At 48.4% G+C, this 26,588-nt stretch overlaps 1 protein-coding gene across 1 annotated transcript in view; it reads right to left on the bottom strand.

The window, feature by feature from the left end:
* Positions 1–26,588, bottom strand: part of LOC144805946 (uncharacterized) — a 389,169-nt gene that overhangs the window by 228,441 nt on the left and 134,140 nt on the right. Inside the window, 2 exon segments of the mRNA XM_078672408.1 lie at positions 5,382–6,872; positions 24,663–25,442. Of these exon segments, the coding sequence (XP_078528534.1) occupies positions 5,382–6,872; positions 24,663–25,442 (2,271 nt within the window).

Here is a 26,588-nt window from a genome sequence, read left to right as displayed (position 1 = left end):
TGCCTCTTTTCCTCTTACTCCAGTCCATGGCGGGCATGCCCGTTTGAAGTGTAGAGTATAGAGGACATCTGGCTTCTCTACTTCCGGCTGCTTCTGGAGGTGGAACAAGCGGGTTAGCGCACTACCGTCCACTTACTACTTAAACCTAGCATTTCTGTTGTGCAGCAGACGCGCGCAGCGGGCGCGCCACTGACGCACTTAAGGCACACCAATAGCAAGTCCGTCAGCGCCAGCCATTCTGCTGGGTGCCCCTCCGGTGCTCGAATCCTTTGGTCCAGGTCGCAACTGCTTGAAGTGAGAGATAAGTGCTGAGGTGCCCCGACCTTATGTGAGTTTTTTCGGCCCCTTGTCTCAATTTAATTGTGCCGCTTGTCTATTCACTTTTAATTTAGATCCCGTAGCCCCTACCAGACTACACCCAATGCGCTTTGGACCTACAAAGGGGCAAATTTGTCTTGCACCCCCACTAAAACCTGTTTTCTCAATTGTAGATCGCTACCCCGCCATTCGGATGACGTTTTGCTTTTCCTTGCAACTCATGCCTAGGAAACATGGGTTAGGGATATTTCTAATCCCGACCTCAATCTTGGCACCCCCCCTGAATATCGTTTTGTGGGAATAAAGAGGCCTAACAACAAGGTGGGTTGTGGGATTGCAGTGATCATGCGTTCGGGCTGGGCTATTTCTTCCAGGAAAATCCCTAACATCAGCCCCTTAGAATCTATGTATTTCAGCATCTCTGCTGTATCGAATATAGCCATGGCTGGAATTCTTATTTTCAGACCCCCTAGCTCCCCGCCTCAACATTTTACAGAGTTTTATAATATTGCGGCTGATATGTCGCTTAAACATACACACATTATATTCCTTGGTGATTTTAACTTACATGTGGATGATACTAAGTGCACTAAAGCTGGACAGCTCCTAGAAACCCTGGAAGGCCTTAATCTAACCCAGCGGGTTAGAGGCCCTACCCATCGGGCCGACCATACTCTACATTTATTGTTTACGTACAACCCTAATCTGTCCACGGCTCTGCCTGTACCTCTTACATGCCGTACCGTAACCAAAACTGGGTCTGGGCTCACGGGCAATAAGGACAAGCCTCACTATAAACTACAAACCAAAACAAGCACCAGTATTGCCCACTGAATAGGAAGGGGGCCTGTAGAGTGCCTCACAACTTACTCAAAAAATCAGATTAGTCTTTGGAACCATTATTTATTCCAGAGTAAATCAATTATTTTTATTATCCAATTTATATCAAACCATCATTGTACAATATTCACATATTTATATACCTTTTACATGGTCAGACCATTTTTTTAATCCTGTTTAGTGTGTCTACTCTCTCTGAATCAACTAATTCCTCTTTGGCCCGGGAACACAGTAGGAAATGGTTTAAAATCACTTGTAACACTTTGGCTCCCGCCCTTTCTCGCACCCATCTGCAGTTGGAGGGGGGTTTGGAACTAGATGTATCTAACTTTAATTATTGGCTCGCCTCTGCCCCTGAGCACCCTATTGTCTCCTCTAGAAAAAAAACATCTGCCCCCTGGTTTACTCCCGCTCTGCGCGATGAAAAAAGTCAGTGCAAGAAACTCAAACAGAATTCGAGACTATCCTATGAAACAGAGGCTAAATCAATTTACAGAGCCACGATTAAGAATTTTCACAAACTTAAGCGCTCAGTAATGAGAGAGTATTTTGTCAAGAAAGTGAACTCCACCGGTAATTCTTCGAAAACCCTTTTTATAATAGTGAAAGATTTTACTAAACCGTTCGCAGTATCTAGCATGATTCCCCCTACTCAGGAACTCTGTAATGGACTATTGGATTTCTTTCAAGATAACATTTTAGACATTTACTCTACGTCCGGCCCTACTCTGGATTGCCCGGTTTATAACTCAGTGGTAACCAATAGTGAGCCTTCACCACCTTTCACCCGATCTCCACTGATTTAGCACTCCAAAAATTACTTGCCTGTAAATCAAGCTCCACAAAGGACCCCTGCCTGGCATTATTATTTAGCTCTTTAGCCCCCCTCATTATCTTTCCTTTGACCCTGATTTGGAACACCTCCCTGTGAACTGGGGCTTTCCCTTTTTCCCTTTGAACTGTAAACAGGCCACGCTAATACCTATTTGGAAAAAAACGGATGCAGATCTTTCTGTTTTAAAAAATTACCGCCCCATTTCCCTGCTACCTAAACGAGTCAAAGTCCAGGAAAAAGTAGTTCAGGAGCAATTATCGAGCTATCTTGAGACGTGCCATCATTTACATGACTCACAATCCGGGTTTAGATCCGGATATAGCACAGAGACTGCGCTGCTGGAGGTTTCTGAAAACATTTGAGAATATTTGGACGCAGGTGAAGCAGCGATGCTGGTGCTTCTCGACCTGTCCGCGACATTCGACACGGTCTCTCATGATATTTTTCTTGAGAGACTATACAGTCTCTGGATTCAGGGTACCCCACTGGCTGTGGGGACATGGTTGCGTCCACTGTCCACTACACTCCATACACCAGCGGTGTATGTCGCCATGGATATGGGTGTTTACTGCACCCTTCCAAATTTTGGCATTGTGTACTTTCCAGAACATGGTTCTCCAACCACCTTCACAAATGCCTGGCTCCACCTCTCCCCACATTCCGCAATTGTGTGGCTGAGGTGCCATGACGTTGATGGCTCATGTCCACGGCTATCCCAGTTTACCATTGTAAGTTGTTCTGTCGTGTCTGGTGGGTGGGCATGTTGTTTTGCATGTTGGTTGGGATTTTGTGACGTGTGCATATCCAGAGTTGTTAGTTGCATGGTTTTTGATTTGAGTTGTGTGGGGTGTTCATTAGCAACTTGACAAGGGGTTGTGCATTTTCCTTGGTACCATCCTGGGCGCGCTGGTTGATGATGGACTGTCGGAGGCTGAAGGACTCATGCACACTGGCTGGGTATTTTGTTGCAACATTGGCGGCGTTTATACGGTGGTCAACTGTTGGTTGCACATTGATGGAATACGTGTGCTTCCTGTAGAAGTGCTTCTGTGCTGTGTCACTAAGGGGCACAAGCATGACATGTGTGCTGTGGATAGCCACCTACACGTGTGTGCATCCAGCTATGGCATATGGTCCTTGCTTGGTATCCGACGGATCCTGCGCATTGTGTTGTACGTATATGGAATGAGGTAGCAGGCTGATGGTGTTGTCCACGATAGGTGTGCAGGACTTTGATGTGGCTGGTTGTGTGACTCCTCAGACTTTGGCGGGTGTTGTTTGGGGGGTTCCAGAGGCCAACATGTGCAGCACAGCCAGCCGCTTTGTGTGTGGTGGGATGTTGGTTGTACGCTGTGTTGGTGCCATCGGCCTGTTGTGCGATGATGGTCAGGATGCGTAGGATGGTTGTCCTTTTGGGGCAATGGCATTGTCAGGTGTTTGGTCTGTGATGCAGATGCATTTCCAGGATCTGCTGTCTTTGTCTGCCCTGCCTCTGTGGTGGTCCGGGGAGAGTTCAGGGGGTGGGGGGGTTGGGGTCCTGGGTTGGGGGGGGTATCGGTGGGTGTTGTGGCTCTCTTGGTGGTCCGAGCTGCATGATCGTTGGCTCCATGGCATCTGTTGTTCTTCAGGTGTGGCTCTGGGCTGGGCTCCCTTTTGTGGGGCAGGCTGTGGTCCGACTTTACACCAGGTCAGATGTTAATATCCTGGTGCAAACGTGCTTTATCGTCTGTTCTGTGTTCTTAGGGCCGATTGGGCTGTTTGTTGTGAATGTTGAGGAGTGGTGTTGTTGCGGCTTTTGGCACAGGAACGCCTACTCTGCATCTCATTAGCGACGGTTGCTGTGGTCATCTGTGGCGATGTTTATTGCGGCTGCTATTGCTGGTAAACTGGTGCTATGTGCAGTTTGCACCAGCTTGTGAATGGGACGATGTTTTTATCGCGAGTTTGGCTGTGATAAAGTTAAGTTAACTCGGCGATAGCTCCTTGTGAATATGCCCCTCAGTGTGTGTGAATCTAGTAATGAAAAAGTGTGACGGATGGATTACAGCTCGGCGAGTCAGCTGCATGGATTGCTAAGCCATAGTGGTGGCCACATCTCACCTACTGTCAAGATCATTTGCATCACCAATCAAACCACCAACCGCAATAACATACATTTGTGCAAATGATTCCTTCAAATGTACAGTCTTTTTGGCTATTTGTGCGTGCACTCAGGGATGTCAGTGTACAGCAAAACACATGTCTGCTCTTTCTGTGCTGCACATTGTTCCTTTCCATACCCTGTACAGCTGGTGTTGCATACTGAAATGAAATTAAATTAAAGGAAAAGGAGTTTTATAATGCGCAAACTTAGCCGCAAAGGGCATCAAGGCGCGAGAAAACAAACATAAAATCTCAGACTGCCGAATGCAAGGCCACTAGTACGCCTGAGAAAAAAGCCAGGTCTTTAGGAGTTTCCAAAAGACCACCAGAGAAGACTGACTAGAAAGTTCCGGAGGGAGGGAGTTCCAGAGTTTGGGGGCCAGGGTGGAAAAGGCTCTACCTCCCCACCTTGCCTTCACAAATCTTGGAACCGAAAGCAGCTTCTTGGATGCTGAGCGGAGAGTTCTACTGGGAGTGTAAACACACAAAAGGGACCTAATACCCTCTGAGCCTGAGCCATATACAGCTCTGTGGGCCAGGCAAAGAAGTTTAAAGGAAATCCTGGAGAGTATCGGGAGCCAGTGGAGATCCTTTCTGGCCTGAGTTACCGAAGCTAGCCTAGGAAGGTTCAAGACCATCCTGGCCGCGGCGTTCTGCACCATTTGGAGGCGATGGATGGAGCTCTTTTTAATGCCGCTGTAGAGGGCATTACAATAATAAAGCCTAGATCAGACCAAGGCAACTGTTGCTTGTCTCCGTGCTGCATGGGACAGATACGGGGCGATCTTCCTCAGAGTTCTTAGGATGGCACAACAGGTGGACACCGTTCTGTTGACCTGAGAGTCAAATGATAGAGCTGAATCGATTAACACTCCGAGGTTTCTAGCAGAAAGAGTAGGATGAGGGCATTCCCCCAAGGAGGGTGGCCACCAGTCCTCAGACCACAGGTTCTGATTTCCTCCAAAAATCATAACCTCCATCTTTTCCCCGTTCAATTTTAGGAAATTTCGCACCATGCATTGGGAGACAGCCTCCATACATGCTCTAAATTTAAGGGCTGAATCGCTTGCCGACTGAGTGATGGAAACTATAATCTGGGTATAATCGGCATATGATAGCACCTCAAAACCGAAAGATCTCACCACCTTAGCGAGTGGGGTAACATAGATGTTGAATAATAGAGGACTCTGCGAAGAGCCCTGCGGTACCCCACATTGCACTGACTGAGAGGAAGAGAGAAAATTACCCATCTTAACTCTCTGCTCTCTATGATGTAAAAAAGAGGAGTGTAAACTGAGAGCAGTGCCCTCTACACCAATCCCCTCAAGCCTGGAGATCAGGATGGATGGGGACAGGGTGTCAAAAGCTGCTTTGAGATCTAGCAACACCAGCAGAGTCGAGTGTCCCCTATCAACCTCAGAACGGATGTTGTTAATCACAACCGTGAGGGCAGACTCTGTGCTGTGTGCGGTACGAAACCCGTGTTGAGAAATATCCAGCAGGTTAGAACTTTCCATAAAAGTGGAGAGATTTCGATTGAGGTGGGCCTCAAGTATCTTGGCCGGGGCTGGAAGTAAAGAAATAGGACGGTCGTTTTTTAAGACTCCTGGATCCAGAGAGGCCTTTTTGAGTAGCGGTTTAACAACAGCAGTTTTCCATGATAGAGGAAAAATCCCCTTGCTAATAGACAGGTTCATGACCTCTAATAAAGGTGGAAGAATAACCTCTCTACAGGTCTTTAGGGTTTTTAAAGGACAGGGATCCAAGGGCGAGCTTGACTTAGTGGCGTCAAGAAGGCGGTTTAGATCTTCTAGGGTCAAAAGAGGGAAGCCGATGAGACGCAATTTGGGGTTAACTTGGACGGCCTCAACTTGGGAGGGAGAGAGTGAAAGAGAGGAAGGTGCCAAGTTGGCATCCAGCTCCAGGTTGAGAGTTTCGAGAGAATTGTAAATATCAGCAATTTTTGAGTGAAAAAAACTCGGGATATTATCACAAAGCTCCTGCGTCTCAATAGTAGGGTCAGCTACTTTAGGTGCAGAAAGTGTGTCAATTATTTTAAACAAATCTCTCGATGATTTTAGGGAGGAAGTAAGGTTAGTAAAGTGACTCCTTTTTTCTTCCACAATAGCCTTCTTGTAGTCTCTCAACAATGATTTATGTAGGGCTTTTCCCATGGAGTCAGGGTGAGCATGCCAAAACCTCTCCTGTCGTCTACACTTCTGTCGCAGAAGCCTGAGGCGATCAGAGTACCAGGGCCGTGAGGGACTTTTACGGGCTGAGTAGTGCTGTTTTGCCGGAGCCTTGGTGTCTATTGCATTGGATAGGGCATTAGACAAACCTAGTGCGGCCGTATTGGGATCAGACAGAGGGAGAGTACTAAAAGCATTCATAAATGGTGCAAGAGTAGCATCATTGATCTCTCTATAGTTCCTTCTGGTCTCCCATAGGTTACTCTTAGGCAGATTAGGTGGCATAGGATTAACATTAAGGTGGAATGGTACTACCCGATGATCGGACCAAGTCAGAGGGATGGGTGTTCCAGTCGTTAATCTGGCATTATTAGTGAAGATGCCATCCAGCGTGTGGCCAGCGGAGTGCGTAGGGCCATTAACCAATTGGACCAGACTGCATGCGGCTAGACCTTCCACCAGAGCAGCAGTGTCTTTAGCATCTGCAGCCTCTAGATGGAAATTGAAGTCGCCTAAGATACTTAAGTTGGGTTTATCAATAAAAGGCGCTAAAAGTTTAAGAACATTTTGAGAAAAAGTAGTACTAGGGCCAGGAGGTCTATAGCAGAGAATGCCAGAAAAGGAAGCTAAGGGGGTGAAGTTTATAGAAAAGTACATTGCCTCAAAATTGTCGGAGGTAGAGGAAAGAGGCTCAGTGCGGCAGATGAAAGTGTCTCTAAATAAAATTCCCAACCCCCCACCCCTGCGACCAGTCCTGTCCATCCTGGTCAGGGTATAGCCCTCTGGGACTGCCTCCACAAGATCCGGGCCTGAGGAGTCATAGCCCCAGGTTTCGGTTATAAAAACCCAGGGGGGTTTTCTTTGCGAGACGAAGTCGTTAAAAGACACATTATTTCGGACCAGTGACCTAGCATTAATAAGCAAGCCTGCCTCCTTAATAGGGTTTATAGGGTTTACTACGGGCTTTGCTCGCCCATGCTGTACCTGATTTCTAATGAATTGCCGGGACCGTACAGATCTTAAAGCCCCCTTGCAACACTGCATATTAAATAAATATCTGGATATAAGGTAAAATGACATGACCTAGGAGGAGGCCTGACAGAGAGGAGAGCGGACCGAGTATACAACTCACGATCTGGCTGAAGAGCGAATCCTGGCCCGGCCCGCCTGGCCCCTGGCGCGTCCTCAGCGCGGACAGGCGCGGACGGGCTTGACTTTGGCGCGACCTCGGCGCGCGTCCGCTGAACGCGGAGAAAGTCATCCCGTTTAAATATGTACGATCCCGAGTCTGGCGTCCCACCTGACCAAGTTCAGCCAATGGGAGTGGGGACCAACTGTTTGCCGACGCGCCCTCCATGCAAACGGGAACACCCGCGGTGGAAAGGGGCACAAGGCAGAGGAGGCAACAAGCGGAAAGGAAAACAGAATACTAAGGGATCAGTCTGAAGACCCAAACATATGAGTAATGTGCAAGTATTTAAAACATGGCAAATTTCTAAAAGCAAATTTAAAAGATTGTCTTTTTAGCAATAGCAACAGTACAATTACAAGTACAGCATTCGCGACCAGAGCATATTAGTCATGCAGTGGCACCTTATATTGAATAGTTTTTTGTAAATCAACAGCCCTTGACACTTTAAAGGCCGGGAGTAGAATACTTTATCTTGTCTAACCGAGGTGCAGCAGGGGAGCCCAGCTCCAGCTGTGCATTTATACGTTATCTCCACTAGAGCCAGCGGTAGGTCCCTCCAGCTTCTGAGGTAGGTCCCTCTCGCTTCTGTCCTCTGCGTTCATTCGTTATCTTCGTTAGAGCCAGCGGTAGGTCCCTCCCGCTTCTGAAGTAGGTCCCTCTTGCTTCTGAGGTAGGTCCCTCCCGCTTCTGAGGTAGGTCCCTTCCGCCTCTGAGGTAGGTCCCCTCGCTTCTGTCCTCTGCGTTCATTCGTTATCTTCGTTAGAGCCAGCGGTAGGTCTCTCCCACTTCTGAGGTATGTCCCTCCTGCTTCTGAGGTAGGTCCCTCCCGCTTCTGAGGTAGGTCCCTCCGCTTCTGAGGTAGGTTCCTCCCGCTTCTGAGGTAGGTTCCTCCCGCTTCTGAGGTAGGTCCTTCCTGCTTCTGAGGTAGATCCCTCCTGCTTCTGAGGTAGATCCCTCCCGCTTCTGAGGTAGGTTCCTCCTGCGTCTGAGGTAGGTCCCTCCTGCTTCTGAGGTAGGTCCCTCCCGCTTCTGAGGTAAGTTCCTCCTGCTTCTGAGGTAGGTCCCTCCCGCTTCTGAGTTAGGATCCTTCTGCTTCTGAGGTAGGTCCCTCTCACTTCTGAGGTAGGTCCCTCCCGCTTCTGAGGAAGGTTCCTCCCGCTTCTGAGGTAAGTTCCTCCTGCTTCTGAGGTAGGTCCCTCCCGCTTCTGAGTTAGGATCCTTCTGCTTCTGAGGTAGGTCCCTCTCACTTCTGAGGTAGGTCCCTCCCGCTTCTGAGGTAGGTTCCTCCCGCTTCTGAGGTAGGTTCCTCCTGCTTCTGAGGTGGGTCCCTCCCAGTGGTAGGTCCCTCCCGCTTCTGAGGTAGGTCCCTCCTGCTTCGGAGGTAGGTCCCTCCTGCTTCTGAGGTAGATCCCTCCCGCTTCTGAGGTAGGTTCCTCCTGCTTCTGAGGTAGGTCCCTCCTGCTTCTGAGGTAGGTCCCTCCTGCTTCTGAGGTAGGTCCCTCCCACTTCTGAGGTAGGTCCCTCCCGCTTCTGAGTTAGGTTCCTCCTGCTTCTAAGGTAGGTCCCTCTCACTTCTGAGGTAGGTCCCTCCCGCTTCTGAGGTAGGTTCCTCCAGCCTCTGAGGTAGGTCCCTCCCGCTTCTGAGGTAGGTCCCTCCCGCTTCTGAGATAGGTCCCTCCCGCTTCTGAGGTAGGTCCCTCTCGCTTCTGAGTTAGGTCCCTCCCGCTTCTGAGTTAGGTTTCTCCTGCTTCTGAGGTAGGTCCCTCTCACTTCTGAGGTAGGTCCCTCCCGCTTCTGAGGTAGGTTCCTCCTGCTTCTGAGGTAGGTCCCTCCCGCTTCTGAGAGGTAGGTCCCACTCGCTTCTGTTCTCTGCGTTCATTCGTTATCTTCATTAGAGCCAGCGGTAGGTCTCTCCCGCTTCTGAGGTAGGTCCCTCTCGCTTCTGAGGTAGGTCCCTCCTGCTTCAGAGGTAGGTCCCTCCCGCTTCTGAGGTAGGTCCCTCCCGCTTCTGAGGTAGGTCCCTCTCGCTTCTGTCCTCTGCGTTCATTTGTTATCTTGGTTAGAGCCAGCGGTACGTCTCTCCCGCTTCTGAGGAATGTCCATCTCGCTTCTGAGGTAGGTCCCTCTTGCTTCTGAGGTAGGTCCCTCGTGCTTCTGAGGTAGGTCCCTCTCGCTTCTGAGGTAGGTCCCTCTTGCTTCTGAGGTAGGTCCCTCCTGCTTCTGAGGTAGGTCCCTCCCGCTTCTGAGGTAGGTCCCTACCGCTTCTGAGGTAGGTCCCTCCCGCTTCAGAGGTAGGTCCCTCTCGCTTCTGTCCTCTGTGTTCATTCGTTATCTTCGTTAGAGCCAGCGGTAGGTCCCTCTCGCTTCTGAGGTAGGTCCCTCCCGCTTCTGAGGTAGGTCCCTCCCGCTTCTGTCTTCTGCATCCACGTTGATTACATTCATGACATTCACTCGCTTTCTATCGGTCAGGTTAGGGAAATCTTCAGTTTCTCTTGGTATCCCCTTGTCTGGGGTAGCTGTCGCGCTTTATAAACTTCAGTATTAAACCGACTGTATGTTTTCCAGCAAATGGGGAGCAGTTCCAGTTATTAATTAAGGTCTCTATATTGGGCACTATTGACTTTAACAATGCTTTATTTCCTTTAATCTTCAGCACCATACACTAATAACCCGAAATTTCCCTTAGAAAAGTAGTGTGCCTAACAACGGTTCGTGTCTTCCTACTTGAGGACTGATACTCTGGCCCCTTCGTTCTTAAACGTCTGCTCTTTATCATATTCAATGCCTCAAAGAGCCCTGCATTTATTTGAAAGTAAAGCAGCATTATGAGGCGCGCACAGGATTGTGGGTATGCAGAGTGCTGGTGACGCGCTGAAAGTTCCTCTGGAGCCTCCTGACCTCTAGCGACAAGAAGGAGCGGTGCACCTCCCGCAGGCGCGCGTCAGTCCTTACGCATGGCGCCTCGTTCTGCGTCACGTGACCCTGTGACGCCTTCCGTCACCCGGTGACGCGCGCGCTGCGATGGCGCCTTTCTGAAGAAAGCAGCGGGCGCGCCTCTCCTCAGCGAGGCCCGACCACACACGGAGGACTCACATTTCAACCAATCACGGAGCCTCTAGTACAGAAACCCTACAAAAATGTCAACAAATTCCGCTTCTCACGGCCCCTCGAAGTGCACGTGACCCGCGACGAAAATGAAGAACATAAAATGCGGATAATGTGGATAGTTGTCCTGTCCACACCATCACAATAAAACTATCAATTCCTACTGGTAGGGTGACTTTACAGCGGTGACGTGTCAGTCACTCTCATGAATGCCTGAGAGTGCACAGCTACAGGCGCTCCTTCTCCTATCAAACAAACGCCTGTATCACCTGCAGTGATGAATCTGGTGTTTGCCGCAGAGGCTTCTGGGTATGCAAATGACTGTGGCTGGCCACGCCCCGTTCAGTGACAGCAAGGCTCCTGCAGCAGCCCCATGGGGACTTGTGCTCTGGGTCCAGGCTGCGAAGAGTCTCAAATCCAGTAATAATCACACAGGCAACATTTCAGGACAGGCAGGGGAGATTTAAAATAGAAAATCAGGGGAAGGAAAATCCCCCATTGACTTCTTTCTGTTGAAATTATTTATTAAGAAAATTTCAAACAAATTACAAATGCAGATACATATGCAGAAGAAGGAATGATATACAATACAAATGAGGAAGGCATTCCTAAATTATGATAACATAGATGTAAAACAACATATCCTCTAGTATTCTGAAAGTGTAGTTTAGTAAAGAAATAAGAAGGGAAAGAAGAAGAAAGGAAAAAAGAAATAAGAAGGGTAAGAGAGAAAGAAAGGGAAAAAAAAAAACCCAGAGTAGCAATCTAGTTATAAAGAAGAATGAAAGCAATAAAAAGAACGATACGAGGCAAAAAATAAATAAATAGATGAGTAAGATAAAAGAAACATGGTATAAGGAAAAAAAAAAGGTAAGATTAGGAAGGAGTAATAGGCGCAGCAGAAGAAGTAGGAGAGGCAGACTCATTATCGACTGTGGTTTCCAAGAATGGGGACCATACTTGAAGAAAAATGGAAGCTTGGTCCTGTACATTATAAATTATACGCTCATATGAAGCTGTTTGTATCATTGCCACCAACCATTCCTCCTGAGAAGGAGGTAGGGAGGATTTCCAGTGACGCAGTATACACATTTTTGCCGTGGCTAAAGCAGTGTGTAGAAGGCGAACCTGTGGTTTGGTAAACTTGGGAAGGTCACGAAAGTCATGTAAAATTATGTTTGCAGAGGTAAAGGGTAGGGGCAATGACATAGAATGAGCCAAGGTATTTCGTATGAAAAGCCAGTATGATCTAGTACGAGGGCATTCACATATAATGTGCGTGATGTCACACCTGGAAGCTGAACATCTCCAACACAAGGAATGCGAAAGTAAATTAGCATGATGCAGTTTAACCGGAGACCAGTGCCATTCATGAAGGATTTTAAAAATACTAAATTTAAGGCGGGCTTCTCTAACACTCTTGTGCAATCCTTCTAAAATAAGATCCCATTGAGTATCTGAGCAGGTCACAGAAAGACGTGTTTGCCATTTTGTGAGAAGTTGGCCTGGTAGAGGATGTTTCCAATTCTGGAACCACCTACTACCTGACCAAACAATCCCTTACGTCTGGTTGTAAGTCAACCTTATTAGACAAGCTATCCTAGGGGTAGCATGGACTAAGCAGCCTAAAGGCTTAACTTAAGAGGTCGTGTTAAGCGAGCTGTTTTACCACATACAATCCTGTAATACCAAATGAAAGGACACCACACAAGTATATATTATAAAAATATATGTGTTTATTACTAAAAACAATCCCCAGTATTCTTTATGAATAAAGGGGCACAAGCGTTAAATCAAAAGCACTGTTTAAACATACAAAGTTGCACAATTATGGATGAGGGCAGGGGGGCCACTCAAACCATATACTAAACAAGTGGTATAAGAGATGCAACTCGAGCAGTGGTTAGGCCTAGGGCCTAGGGAATCGCTGGGAGCAGTCAGGACAAGCAATGCTGAAGTCGGGAATGGCCCTCGGGATTCGGGAGATGTGCGGAAAGCGCACGCACGCACCAATGTTAACCAATGGTGCGTAAAAGTTGTAAAGTTAAAGTTAAAGGACACTTCCGCTGAACCTAGAGGAACAAAACTTAACACACAGACCCTAGAGGTGTGCACCAGTGTGGGAACACCGGCGGAGCAAAGTTACCTCACCCACAGGAAGTGGGTGCACAGGGTCGAAGTGGCGTCGGGTTCTGTCTCGCAGGCTCTTGGTGCTTGAAGCTGAAAGGGCTGCAGGCGGGTTAAAGATGAAGTGTCCGGTGGAGTCCAAGGGTGGACTCAAGTTGTAGAGTACCTGAAAGCAGAGGGGACAGAGTCTGGGTCACTCAGCAGTGACCAGGGTGGAACCAGGACGGAACCAGGCAATGTCGGGCGCAATCAGGTGGTCGTCGAGGAGCTTCTCTCCGCTGTCACGTGGGCTCTGGGGCATCTGCGACGTCCAGGAGCAGGTCACGATCTGTCCCACGCAGGCTCTCACCGTCGGTGCAGTCGGCTTCAAGTTTGGAGCAAACAAGCCTTGGCAAGAGCAATCCACGCGGGATCGGAAGATTGCTTCTCACTCGGACCAGGAAGGTCAGAGTCGGGGCTCCTTTTCAGGGGAGCTGGAGTGGATCTGGAGCAACCAGATTCACGAGTCTTCTTAGTTAGTTCGTCGGCACAGGGACCACTAGCCAGCTGGCAAGTGACCGGGCCAACGCGTTGAGCCAAATAGAGCCAAAGGGCCCCATGCAGCACTCGTCGAGTGTAGAGGGCTGAACTTCGGCTCAGGAGCAGCTCAGGGTAGGGGCTTCTCAAACCCCGGTGCACAGCTTCGAGGATTACTCGTGGGCTGCACGGTCAGCGTCTCGTGGTCAATTCAAGATGGCGTGCCCCACGCTTCCGGTCGCCTCCACGGGTCTCAGCTTTGCAGGGACTGTGGATCAGGCTGTTAGAAGGCAGGCAGGCTTGATCTCGTCGATCTCAGTCGCTCGAGTTCCGGCGGGAACTGCAACTAAGTAGACGTCGAGGGCTGGATGGTGCCTGCTGCTGCAGGGTGGTCACTCCTTGACCACAAGGGAGATTCTTCGGGCTTCCACGTTGAGATGGAGGGCGAAGGGTCCAGAATTTCGTTTCAAATGTTTCTTCCAGGAAATCTGATGTGCATTGGCACTGCTCCCACTCTTATTCGAATCTGGGGGGCGTGATTACCTGCTAGGTCCACCCCTATGGGTGGAACCCAGGAAGTTGGTGGATACACCCCCTTCCTTTGATCCAGGCCGCCCTGGCACGAGGGCTGGAGTGCCCCAGAACCGGTTTGGCCGGATTATGCAAGGGGCAGCCTTGTGCGCCCCAGGCAGTGTCTGGTTTCTTTCAAACCTCCCTGCTACAATCCACTATCTCCTGTCTGGAGGGCGGTGACACCCTCCTGTGACAGGAAACCCTTTGTCCAGGATCCCTTTGGCTGAGTTTCGGTCAGCTACAGGGGTCCAGACATTTGTCTGTGGCAGAGGCATCCATTTTGTGGATCTAAGGTCTTTGGAGAGATTAACCGCGTTTCAGTAAAGGAACATGTCTTACCCCTCTAGAGGGGTGGAATGCCATCCCCGTCGCCAGAACTGGCGAGGGGATGGTATTCCAAATCGTATGACACCTTACACGACATGTTTTGATAAAGCCAAACCAAAGTTGCTATTTAACCGCGAGGATTATAAGGCACTTAAGAGTATATGGTATGGCATTATCCTGAAACAGCTTAGGGATTTGTTCCCGACAGCTGCAGACAGGCTCAGCTCATGCTAGAGCTCCATCTCACATAAAACCACGCACTCAGCCTCCAGGATTGATGAGGCCTTCTATAGGAGTGGCTCACAGGTTTACATGTGTCCAGATATAGGTTTAGATATAGGTATACTATATCTAAGCAAGGGGTGTTTACACCACCTTACCCCAGCTGAGTGATCAGCCAGTTGTGTCAATTTAAGAACCAGCCAGGGGTGGCAAAAGATATGCTGCAGCCCCTGGTAGGCCTTGGTGGCCCCTATGCCCTGTGCACCTATAGTGCATTATACAGGGGCTGACAAGGAGTCCATTTCCAATTGGTATGTGCCTATAGCACATGTGTCAGTAATTTAGTGAGAGAACAGCAGGCTGGGGGTCTGATCAGCAGGCCCACAGCCTCAGTAGTCGAAAACCAGTGAAGCAAAAAGCAAAAATTTGGGGTGACCATAGGATAGCAGACCCTACTCTCCTACACAACCCCCCCCCCCCAAACGCAGGGACATTAAACTAACCTTGACCAGATAAGTCTTCATGTTCTAAGTGGAAGTACCGGGAGAGACCATCTGCATTACCATGGTCAGTCCCTGGGCGGTGCTCCACTGTAAAGTCCATCCCCTGTAGGGAAATGGACCACCTGAGCAGTTTGGGATTTTCACCCTTCATCTGATTAAGCCACAAGAGGGGCTTATGGTCTGTTTGCACCAGGAAGTGAGTTCCAAACAAGTAGGACCTCAACTTCTTTAATGCCCAAACCACAGCAAAGGCCTCCCTCTCAATGGCTGACCAACGTTTTTCTCTTGGGGTCAGACTCCTGCTAATGAAAGCAATAGGCTGGTCTTGACCATCTTGATTAAGTTGTGAGAGCACAGCTCCCACCCCCAACTCAGAAGCATCTGTCTGTACAATGAACTGTTTGGAGTAGTCAGGACTCTTTAGGATAGGTGCAGAGCACATGGCCTTCTTCAGGTCTTCAAATGCCTTCTGACAGCTAACTGTCCACTGAAACTTTTTTGGCATCTTCTTGGATGTCAAGTCATTTAATGGTGTCACTATAGACCCATAGTTCTTCACAAACTTCCTGTAATACCCAGTCAGGCCCAAGAAGGCTCTGACTTGTGTCTGGGTAACTGGAGGAGCCCAGTCCTGTATGGCCTGGATTTTGCTCTCCAGTGGCTGAACCTGGCCTCCACCTACTAGATGGCCCAGGTATACAACCTTACTCTGCCCTATCTGGCACTTAGTGGCCTTGATAGTTAGGCCTGCCTTCTGCAGGGCCTCCAAAACTCTCTTCAGGTGGATCAGGTGATCCTCCCAGGTGGAGCTAAAGACAGCAATATCATCCAGATAAGCTGCACAAAAGTCATCCAACCCAGTAAGGACTTGGTTCACCAACCTTTGGAAAGTGGCAGGTGCATTCTTCAAACCAAAGGGCATTACCACAAACTGATAATGGCCACTAGGGGTAGAGAATGCTGTCTTGGCCTTTGACTCCTCAGCTAGTCTGATTTGCCAGTAGCCAGCTGTCAGGTCGAATGTGCTCAGAAACTTGGCAGAAGCCAATCTGTCAATGAGCTCATCTGCTCTTGGAATGGGGTGAGCATCTGTCTTAGTGACAGCATTGAGACCCCTGTAATCCACGCAAAACCTCATTTCTCTCTTTCCATCTTGGGTATGAGGTTTTGGCACCAGGACTACTGGGCTGGCCCATGGGCTCTCTGATGGCTCAATCACTCCAAGCTCCAACATCTTTTGCACCTCAGCCTTGATGCAATCCCTGACATGATCAGGTTGCCTGTAGATCTTATTCTTGACAGGCAGACTGTCACCAGTGTCCACTACATGGGTACACCAGTCAGTCTGGCTGGGTGTGAGTGAAAACAAATGCCTGTGGGCCTGCAAAACTTGTCTGCAGTCCACCTGTTGCTGGTCAGTGAGGCTGCCTGCCAAGGCTACTCCATCAACTGAACCATCATCAGGGTTCTGAGAAAGCAGGTCTGGGAGAGGGTCACTCTCTTCCTCCTGTTCCCCATCTGTGGCCATGAGCAAGCTCATGTCCTCCCTGTCCACAAATGCCTTCAAGCGATTCACATGGATTACCCTGTGAGGGCTCCTGGGTGTTCCAAAGTCTACCAAGTAGGTGACTTCCCCCTTCTTCTCAATAATAGGATAGGGTCCACTCCATTTGTCTTGGAGTGCTGCTGGAGCCACTGGCTCCAGTACCCATACCTTCTGTCCTGGTTGGAACTCTACCAGCACAGCCTTTTGGTCATGCCAAGCTTTCTGTAATTCTTGGCTGGCCTCCAGGTTTTTGGATGCTCTTTCCATGTACTCAGCCATCCTGGAGCGGAGACCAAGTACATAGTCCACTATGTCTAGTTTGGGCTTTTTGAGAGGTAACTCCCATCCTTCCTTCACCAAACACAATGGACCCCTCACAGGGTGGCCAAACAAAAGTTCAAAAGGGCTGTAGCCAACCCCCTTCTGTGGGACCTCTCTGTAAGCAAAGAGCAGGCAGGGTAAAAGAATGTCCCATTTCCGCCTGAGCTTCTCTGGTAATCCTTTTATCATGCCTTTAAGGGTCTTGTTAAATCTCTCCACAAGCCCATTGCACTGTGGATGATATGGGGTGGTAAACTTATAGTTTACTCCACATTCCTTCCACATTGCTTTCAGATAGCTAGACATAAAATTCGTGCCTCTATCTGATAGTACCTCCTTAGGAAAGCCCACTCTTGAGAAAACTGCAATGAGGGCCTTTGCCACCACAGGTGCTGTGGTGGTCCTTAGGGGAATAGCCTCTGGATACCTGGTGGCATGATACACTACCACCAGTATGAATCTGTTCCCAGATGCTGTTTGGGGGTCCATTGGACCCACAATATCAATTCCAACTCTCTCAAAGGGGACCCCCACCACAGGTAGTGGTATTTGGGGGACCTTTGTTGTGCCACCTGACTTACCACTGGCTTGGCAAGTGACACAGGAGCGACAAAACTCCTTGACATCCTCTGACATGTGAGGCCAGTGAAAGTGTGAAACAAGCCTGTCCCACGTCTTGTTCTGGCCTAAGTGTCCTGCAAGGGGAATATCATGGGCCAAGGTAAGGAGGAATCCCCTAAACTGCAGAGGTATAACCAACCTCCTGGTCATGCCAGGCTTGGGGGCTCTAGCCTCTGAATAAAAGAGTCCATCATCCCAATACACAGTATGGGTACCTTGGGCATCCCCAGCAGCCTCAGCAGCAGCCTGCTGTCTGAGGGGTTCAAGGGAAGGGCAATCTAATTGAGCCTGCCTCAGGTCTGCCCTTGAGGGTCCCCCTGTCCCCAGAAACTCAACCTGGTCAGGTTCAAGCTCCTCAGAGACAGTCTCCTCTTGGACTGCAGAATAAGTTTCCTCTGAAACCTGATCCTCAACCTGGGGCAAGGTGGAAGGCTGGGCCTTTCCTCTCTTGCTCCTTCTCTTGGGTTGTGGCTGGTCTATTGTTTCAAGATCCACCACTGGTTCAGGAAGGCACTTCTTAGCCTGAGCCCTTGTCATGGCAAGGACATGCTCTGAAATCCCTAGCATTTCTGCATGAGTCCTGTACTCCACTTCTGACCATGCTGAGCTTTCAAGGTCATTGCCTAACAGACAGTCTACTGGTAGGTCTGCACTCACCACAACTTTCTTTAGGCCATCAACTCCTCCCCAGGAGAAGTTCACAACTGCCACACTATGGGAAGTAGTGGAGTTGCTTGCATTGGTTACTAGGTAGCTCTCTCCTAGTACAATCTGTCCAGGGTCCACAAAGTCAGGTGTCACCATTGTAACACTGGCACATGTGTCCCTGTAAGCTTGAGCCAGTTTCTCATTAATTAAGGGAGTCTGCCTGTATTTGCCCAGGTTAGTGGGGCTTACTGCAGTGGGCAACTCAATGTCCACATCATACAGGAGAACTGCCTGTGTAGGGATTCTTACTAGGCCAGATCCTACTTCAATACCCAGGGTCAACCCAGCTACACCCTTGGACTGTGTTCCACCACTGCTTACTGTACTTGGGGTTGCAGTTGCTTTAGGAGCTGTAGTGGTGGGAACTGGATTTGCCTTGGTGCACTCACTGCCCCAGTGTGAAACTGATTTGCAGGTATTACACCAAGGTGTCTTTGGACCTTTGTTCTTCTTCTTCTTGTTACCATTTTGGGAACCACCCTCCTTACTATTAGTTTGGGGGCCTGAAGACTTCTGGTCTTTTTCTTTATCTTTCTGATTCTGATTACCACCCTTCTGGTCTGTTTTCTTCTGGTCACCACCTTGGTTCTGGGGTTTCTGCTTAATCCTTGTTCTGACCCATTTGTCTGCCTTCTTTCCCAATTCTTGGGGAGAGGTCAGATCAGAGTCAATAAGGTATTGATGCAACAGCTGGTTTGTGCAGTTATTAAGGATCTGTTCTCTCATCATAAGATTGTACAATCCTGTATAGTCTGAAACTTTACTTCCCTGCAACCAACCCTCCAAGGCCTTAGTGGCACACTCAACGAAATCAGTCCAGTCTTGAGTCTGTGCTTTTTGGGTGTCTCTGAACAACAACCTGTATTGCTCAGTGGTTAGGCCATACCCTTCAATAAGAGCACTCTTCAAAACAGAGTAGTTTTTGGCATCCTCAGGTCTAACTGTGAGGAGCCTGTCCCTCCCTTTCTCAGAAAAGGAGTACCACAAAATTGCAGCCCACTGATCCTCAGGAACCTGCTGTACCATGCAGGCTCTCTCAAGAGCAGTCATCCATTTGTGGATGTCATCCCCTTCTTTAAAGGGGGGCACAATTTTTGTCAGGTTTCTATTGTCATAGGCCCTGTCTTTTTCTCTTGGAAAATTGCTGCCACCAGTGGCATCTAAGCCACTTAATTTCTGCTCTCTTGCCAAGGCAAGTTTAGCTTGAGCTAAGGTAAGTCTAGCTTGACTCAGGGCTACCTCCTCTCTCTCTATCTGGAGTTTGACAGCCCTCATTCTAGCCCTATGCTCAGCTTTCTGAGAAGCAATCATGCCTCTCTCTGATTCTCTGGAGGCACTAGAAATATGAGAGTCCCCTGAGGGAGATCTCACTCTTCTGTTGCCTGGGAGAATAATATGGTGGGTTCTGGGGAGGTGCTGGCCCTCTTCATTCCCCAGTAGGTCCAAGTTGGCCTGGCTAAGCCTGGCAACTGGAACCTGGCTACCCTGGTCCTGAACTTCTAAGTCCTCAACGTCTGAGTCCTCATCTAAGTCATCATCATCATCATCCTCCTCCTGAGGGGGATCAGTTACAGGGGGGTTCTCTCCATTTCCTGTTTCTAGGGAAGCTTCCTTTGCCTTCTCTAAGTCATCCTGTTCTAGGATTTCTACCAGGATTTGGCAGGTGGGGCTTCTGCCCCCTTTTAACCCTCTTGCTTTGCACAAGGCAATCAAGTCTCTACGGGTTAACTTGTCATATCCAAAAGTTGCCTGGGTAAGGTCAACTGTCACAGGATTAGACCCTGAGGCTTTTCCTGTGTCAGACATGGTTACTAGTGAGGTGCAAGTGGTGCACTTACCTACACTAACTGTTTTCCTACTGTACCTTGCTAGTGAGTTGTAGTCAGGGTGTGCTAATCCCTTTAATCTACAACTACTAAGTTCAGTAGAACTTAATATGCTAAGCTTTTGATTTATATGTACCTAGAGGTACTTGATGTGATCTTTCAATTTGATATAAAGATTGCAATGGTAAAACAACAGCAAGCTCAAATCCGCACCGCTGCTCACCAATGTGAGAAGTTGGCCTGGTAGGGGATGTTTCCAATTCTGGAACCACCTACTACCTGACCAAACAATCCCTTATGGTGTCTGGTTGTAAGTCAACCTTATTAGACAAGCTATCCTAGGGGTAGCATGGACTAAGCAGCCTAAAGGCTTAACTTAAGAGGTCGTGTTAAGCGAGCTGTTTTACCACATACAATCCTGTAATACCAAATGAAAGGACACCACACAAGTATATATTATAAAAATATATGTGTTTATTACTAAAAACAATCCCCAGTATTCTTTATGAATAAAGGGGCACAAGCGTTAAATCAAAAGCACTGTTTAAACATACAAAGTTGCACAATTATGGATGAGGGCAGGGGGGCCACTCAAACCATATACTAAACAAGTGGTATAAGAGATGCCACTCGAGCAGTGGTTAGGCCTAGGGCCTAGGGAATCGCTGGGAGCAGTCAGGACAAGCAATGCTGAAGTCGGGAATGGCCCTCGGGATTCGGGAGATGTGCGGAAAGCGCACGCACGCACCAATGTTAACCAATGGTGCGTAAAAGTTGTAAAGTTAAAGTTAAAGGACACTTCCGCTGAACCTAGAGGAACAAAACTTAACACACAGACCCTAGAGGTGTGCACCAGTGTGGGAACACCGGCGGAGCAAAGTTACCTCACCCACAGGAAGTGGGTGCACAGGGTCGAAGTGGCGTCGGGTTCTGTCTCGCAGGCTCTTGGTGCTTGAAGCTGAAAGGGCTGCAGGCGGGTTAAAGATGAAGTGTCCGGTGGAGTCCAAGGGTGGACTCAAGTTGTAGAGTACCTGAAAGCAGAGGGGACAGAGTCTGGGTCACTCAGCAGTGACCAGGGTGGAACCAGGACGGAACCAGGCAATGTCGGGCGCAATCAGGTGGTCGTCGAGGCGCTTCTCTCTCTGGGGCATCTGCGACGTCCAGGAGCAGGTCACGATCTGTCTCACGCAGGCTCTCACCGTCGGTGCAGTCGGCTTCAAGTTTGGAGCAAACAAGCCTTGGCAAGAGCAATCCACGCGGGATCGGAAGATTGCTTCTCACTCGGACCAGGAAGGTCAGAGTCGGGGCTCCTTTTCAGGGGAGCTGGTGTGGATCTGGAGCAACCAGATTCACGAGTCTTCTTAGTTAGTTCGTCGGCACAGGGACCACTTTACAGCTGGCAAGTGACCGGGCCAACGCGTTGAGCCAAATAGAGCCAAAGGGCCCCACGCAGCACTCGTCGAGTGTGGAGGGCTGAACTTCGGCTCAGGAGCAGCTCAGGGTGGGGGCTTCTCAAACCCCGGTGCACAGCTTCGAGGATCACTCGTGGGCTGCACGGTCAGCGTCTCGTGGTCAATTCAAGATGGCGTGCCCCACGCTTCCGGTCGCCTCCACGGGTCTCAGCTTTGCAGGGACTGTGGATCGGGCTGTTAGAAGGCAGGCAGGCTTGATCTCGTCGATCTCAGTCGCTCGAGTTCCGGCGGGAACTGCAACTAAGTAGACGTCGAGGGCTGGATGGTGCCTGCTGCTGCAGGGTGGTCACTCCTTGACCACAAGGGAGATTCTTCGGGCTTCCACGTTGAGATGGAGGGCGAAGGGTCCAGAATTTCGTTTCAAATGTTTCTTCCAGGAAATCTGATGTGCATTGGCACTGCTCCCACTCTTATTCGAATCTGGGGGGCGTGATTACCTGCTAGGTCCACCCCTATGGGTGGAACCCAGGAAGTGGGTGGATACACCCCCTTCCTTTGATCCAGGCCGCCCTGGCACGAGGGCTGGAGTGCCCCAGAACCGGTTTGGCCGGATTATGCAAGGGGCAGCCTTGTGCGCCCCAGGCAGTGTCTGGTTTCTTTCAAACCTCCCTGCTACAATCCACTATCTCCTGTCTGGAGGGCGGTGACACCCTCCTGTGACAGGAAACCCTTTGTCCAGGATCCCTTTGGCTGAGTTTCGGTCAGCTACAGGGGTCCAGACATTTGTCTGTGGCAGAGGCATCCATTTTGTGGATCTAAGGTCTTTGGAGAGATTAACCGCGTTTCAGTAAAGGAACATGTCTTACCCCTCTAGAGGGGTGGAATGCCATCCCCGTCGCCAGAACTGGCGAGGGGATGGTATTCCAAATCGTATGACACCTTACACGACATGTTTTGATAAAGCCAAACCAAAGTTGCTATTTAACCGCGAGGATTATAAGGCACTTAAGAGTATATGGCATGGCATTATCCTGAAACAGCTTAGGGATTTGTTCCCGACAGCTGCAGACAGGCTCAGCTCATGCTAGAGCTCCATCTCACATAAAACCACGCACTCAGCCTCCAGGATTGATGAGGCCTTCTATAGGAGTGGCTCACAGGTTTACATGTGTCCAGATATAGGTTTAGATATAGGTATACTATATCTAAGCAAGGGGTGTTTACACCACCTTACCCCAGCTGAGTGATCAGCCAGTTGTGTCAATTTAAGAACCAGCCAGGGGTGGCAAAAGATATGCTGCAGCCCCTGGTAGGCCTTGGTGGCCCCTATGCCCTGTGCACCTATAGTGCATTATACAGGGGCTGACAAGGAGTCCATTTCCAATTGGTATGTGCCTATAGCACATGTGTCAGTAATTTAGTGAGAGAACAGCAGGCTGGGGGTCTGATCAGCAGGCCCACAGCCTCAGTAGTCGAAAACCAGTGAAGCAAAAAGCAAAAATTTGGGGTGACCATAGGATAGCAGACCCTACTCTCCTACACATTTTAATTGAAGAGCTTTGGACAAAGGTAGCGAAAATAAAGGGTGTAGAAAAGTCTTGTAGAGACCAGAAGTGACACCCTTAAAAGTGCCCCATAAATTCAGATAAGCTAAGATAGGAGAGGCGGATAACAACTCAGGCGGGGAACTTATATGCTTTGTAATAGCCTGTTGGAGGTGAGAGTATTTACAGGATTGAGTAAGTGGCAGATGAAATTCTTCACTCAATTGGGAGAAGGATTTGAAATGGTCACCATGAAACAACTGTTCCAGGGAATGAATACCAGCTTCTTGCCATAAAGGCCAAAGTAGAGTTCGACCTCTCACTCGAATAGCTGAATTAGACCATACAGGAGCATTAAGGTGAAGCCGCGGATTAGACTTAAGGAGACGATGACTTCTTTGCCAGGACTTAAACATGGCAGACAAAATAGGGTTTTTGGGATCAAGAGAACTAGAACCCTTGCCATATAAAAGGGATAAACCAGGACCAGATGCCAACAAATGACGTTCAAGTGGTACCCATTGAGGAACGTCCTTGAACTTAGGTAAAAAGAAAGAGAGGTGGGAAAGATGAAGGGCAAGAGAATAGTGCTCAATAGATGGAAGACCTAAACCACCATATAGTTGGTGAACTTTTAATTTCGCAAAGGCGAGACGCGGTTTAATTGTTCCCCATATGAAAAGTTTGATTTTTGAATCAATGGACCGGAGAGTAGACAAAGGAATAGACAGAGGGAGCATACCCAGAACATAGAGAAAGCGTGGTAAAGTAACCATCTTAATTGCCTGAACCCGTCCCTAAAGGGATAAACCTAAAGCCTTCCACTTATCGAAGTCCCGTTGCATTTGTGTGATCAAGGGAGTTAAATTGTCTGTTACAACATTATCTAATCCTCTGTTGAGGAGAATACCCAAGTACTTAAGTCTACAAGGTTGCCAGTGAAATGGAAAACCCGAAATTGCTTCTTTTGTAGTACCTAAGGACATAGGTAAGGCTTCACTTTTATCCCAATTGATCTTATATCCAGAAAAAGAAGAGAAGTCCTCAATAATACGGAGAAGAGCAGGGAGCGATCGCGGAAGATCAGTAAGTGTAAGAAGAATATCGTCCGCATATAAATATATTTTGGAATGAGCAATTGGAAGAGGAACACCCACCACATCAGCCGATTGACGAATTGCAGCAGCCAGTGGTTCCATAGCCAAAAGAAAGAGGAGAGGGGATAGCGGACAACCTTGACGGGTACCCCGCCGAATAGGAAATGAAGTGGAAAGAAAGCCCCCACAATTAACTTGGGCTGATGGGTTGTCGTAAAGTAGACGCACCTTGGCTATGAATTGATCGCCTAATCCAAATTTTTGCATGATGGTAAAGAGGTATTCCCACTCAATACGATCAAATGCTTTTTCAGCATCTAAAGAAAGAAGGAGGGCATCATCTGTAAGATTTTTGGCGGACCATAGGGCATGGGAGAGGGTACGCAAATGATTACGGGAGGAACGACCGGGAACAAAACCTACTTGAGAGTTATGTATTAAGGAAGGCAAAACCTTGCGAAGTCGTGAAGCTAGAATGCTGGCAAGAAGTTTAACATCAGTATTCAACAGAGATATGGGGCGATAACTACTACACAAAAGAGGATCCTTGCCGGGTTTTGGCAAGACTGCTATGAGTGCTTTGTTAGAGATAGAACCCAGAGAGGACTCCCCCACAGCTTCCTCAAAAGCGGCATGAAGAGTATCAAGCATAGACTGACCAGTCCATTAAAAAAATTCAGGAGGGAAACCATCATCACCTGGGGCCTTATGATATGGTAAAGAAGAGACAGCTGAAGAAATCTCCTCCTTCGTGATAGGTCCCTCAAGTAAAGCTCTGCCATCATCAGAGAGCCGTGGAAGACGAACCCCATCCAGAAATCTAGACATCATTGTCTTGTCTACCTGAGTACCTGGGGAGTATAAAGATCTATAAAAAGAGGCGAACTCCTCAACTATCTCCTGTGGTCGAGTGAGGATATCACCACCAGTTGATTTAATTGCTGGGATCGCCATAGCGGCCTCTCTTTGGCGTAACTGCGCAGCCAATAACCGGCCAGCTTTTTCTCCTTGTTCATAATGGCGGCCTTTCATTTTTTGTAAAGCATACTCCGCCTTAGAGGTGAAAAGTGTATTAAGAGACATACGCGCCTGTTCTAATAACTTTCGATTTTGGAGAGATGGTGGCGAAATATATAATTGAGAGAGTCGTCGAATATCTTTTTCCAGGTCAGTCTCCTTGGCAATATTCTTTTTATTATACAGAGCAGCATCTCGCATAAGCCGGCCTCTAATGGTGGCTTTAGCAGCCGCCCAAACCATACGTTTAGAGGAAACCGAGTCTGCATTATGGAGAAGATACTCATGTAAGTGGGATTGTAAAAGAAGTTTACCCGCAGGTGTTTTATATCTGTTGATATTTAAACGCCACGATTTGCGCCCCGGATTCATAAGACCCAAATCCAGCGACAAGAGGACAGGGGAATGATCAGAAATAGCTGCTTCCAAAATCTTAGAATCAGTAACCAGCCGGACCGAATCTTGCAAAAGAAGAAAGTAATCAAGACGTGAAAACGTACCGTGGGTGGAAGAAAAAAATGTATATTCCTTATCCTGTGGATGACTTAATCTCCAATGATCAACAAGACCAACATCAGCAAGAATGTCACCAAAAATGGCTCTGTCAGAGGCATTAATAGTGTCAATGCAACCCGTTCTGTCAAGAGCAGGATCCAGTGCCAGGTTCCAATCACCCCCAATTAGAAGTTGAGAAGCATTGGTTTCCGCGAGAAGGCGATTTAATCGGAGAAAAAATTGCTTTTTGGAGCCAAGCGGAGCGTATACAGAGCCAAGACAAAGGAAGGAATTGCCAAGTTTCAATTTAACAAAAACATAGCGACCGTCCGGATCCGACCATGTCTTTAAGATTGTGAAAGGAAGTGACTTCCTAAAAAGAATGGCAACTCCACACTTACGAAGAGGGTTAGGATTGGTGGGATCAGGTTTAGAGACTGAACTATGGATAACTTTACCCACCCAATCTCTGCTAAACTTACTAGACTCAATATCATCCAAATGAGTCTCCTGCAATAGTGCCACATCCACATGTTTAGAATGTAAATAGGAAAGAACTTTTTTACGTTTTATGTAATGGGTGAGGCCATGAACATTCCAAGAAACCACAGATAACGGATGGGTAGAGCGCATGATATTAGGATTGTGTGGCTAGTAAATGGGGAAAGTCAGAGAGAGAAAAAAGAAATGCTACTCTGGGAGGAAGAAAGAGAAGAAAAGAAGGAAAAGGGGAAGAAAAAGTCAGTAAGGAAATATAGGGGGAGAAGGAAAAAAGAGAGCAATCTGGACTGTGAACTGCGGGTCTGGGTGCACTGAGAGCAACGCCAGAAGGGATCAGACCCCCTTCGAGGAAGAAAAAATGGGGACTTAGAGGATACATTGTGACATGTAATGCATAAGTCTGAAAACAGGAAAATATCAACATAAAAAGCTGGACCAACTCCTGGATATCTTCTCAGGGGTCTGTTATAAAATGGAATAATAAAAGTAACCAACATATGAAAACCCCCAGCATCCTAAGGTTTATATGGAAAGGAGATGAAAATACTCTAAGGGAGACAACCAACAAGTACAAAGCATAAAAGAACCAGAAGGCCTAATACACAACATGA

Source organism: Lissotriton helveticus (assembly GCF_964261635.1).
Source record: "Lissotriton helveticus chromosome 1_1 unlocalized genomic scaffold, aLisHel1.1 SUPER_1_unloc_34, whole genome shotgun sequence".
NCBI lineage: Eukaryota > Metazoa > Chordata > Amphibia > Caudata > Salamandridae > Lissotriton > Lissotriton helveticus.
Note: the sequence above shows the minus strand (reverse complement) of the source record. Positions and strands in the feature narration are given on the sequence as shown.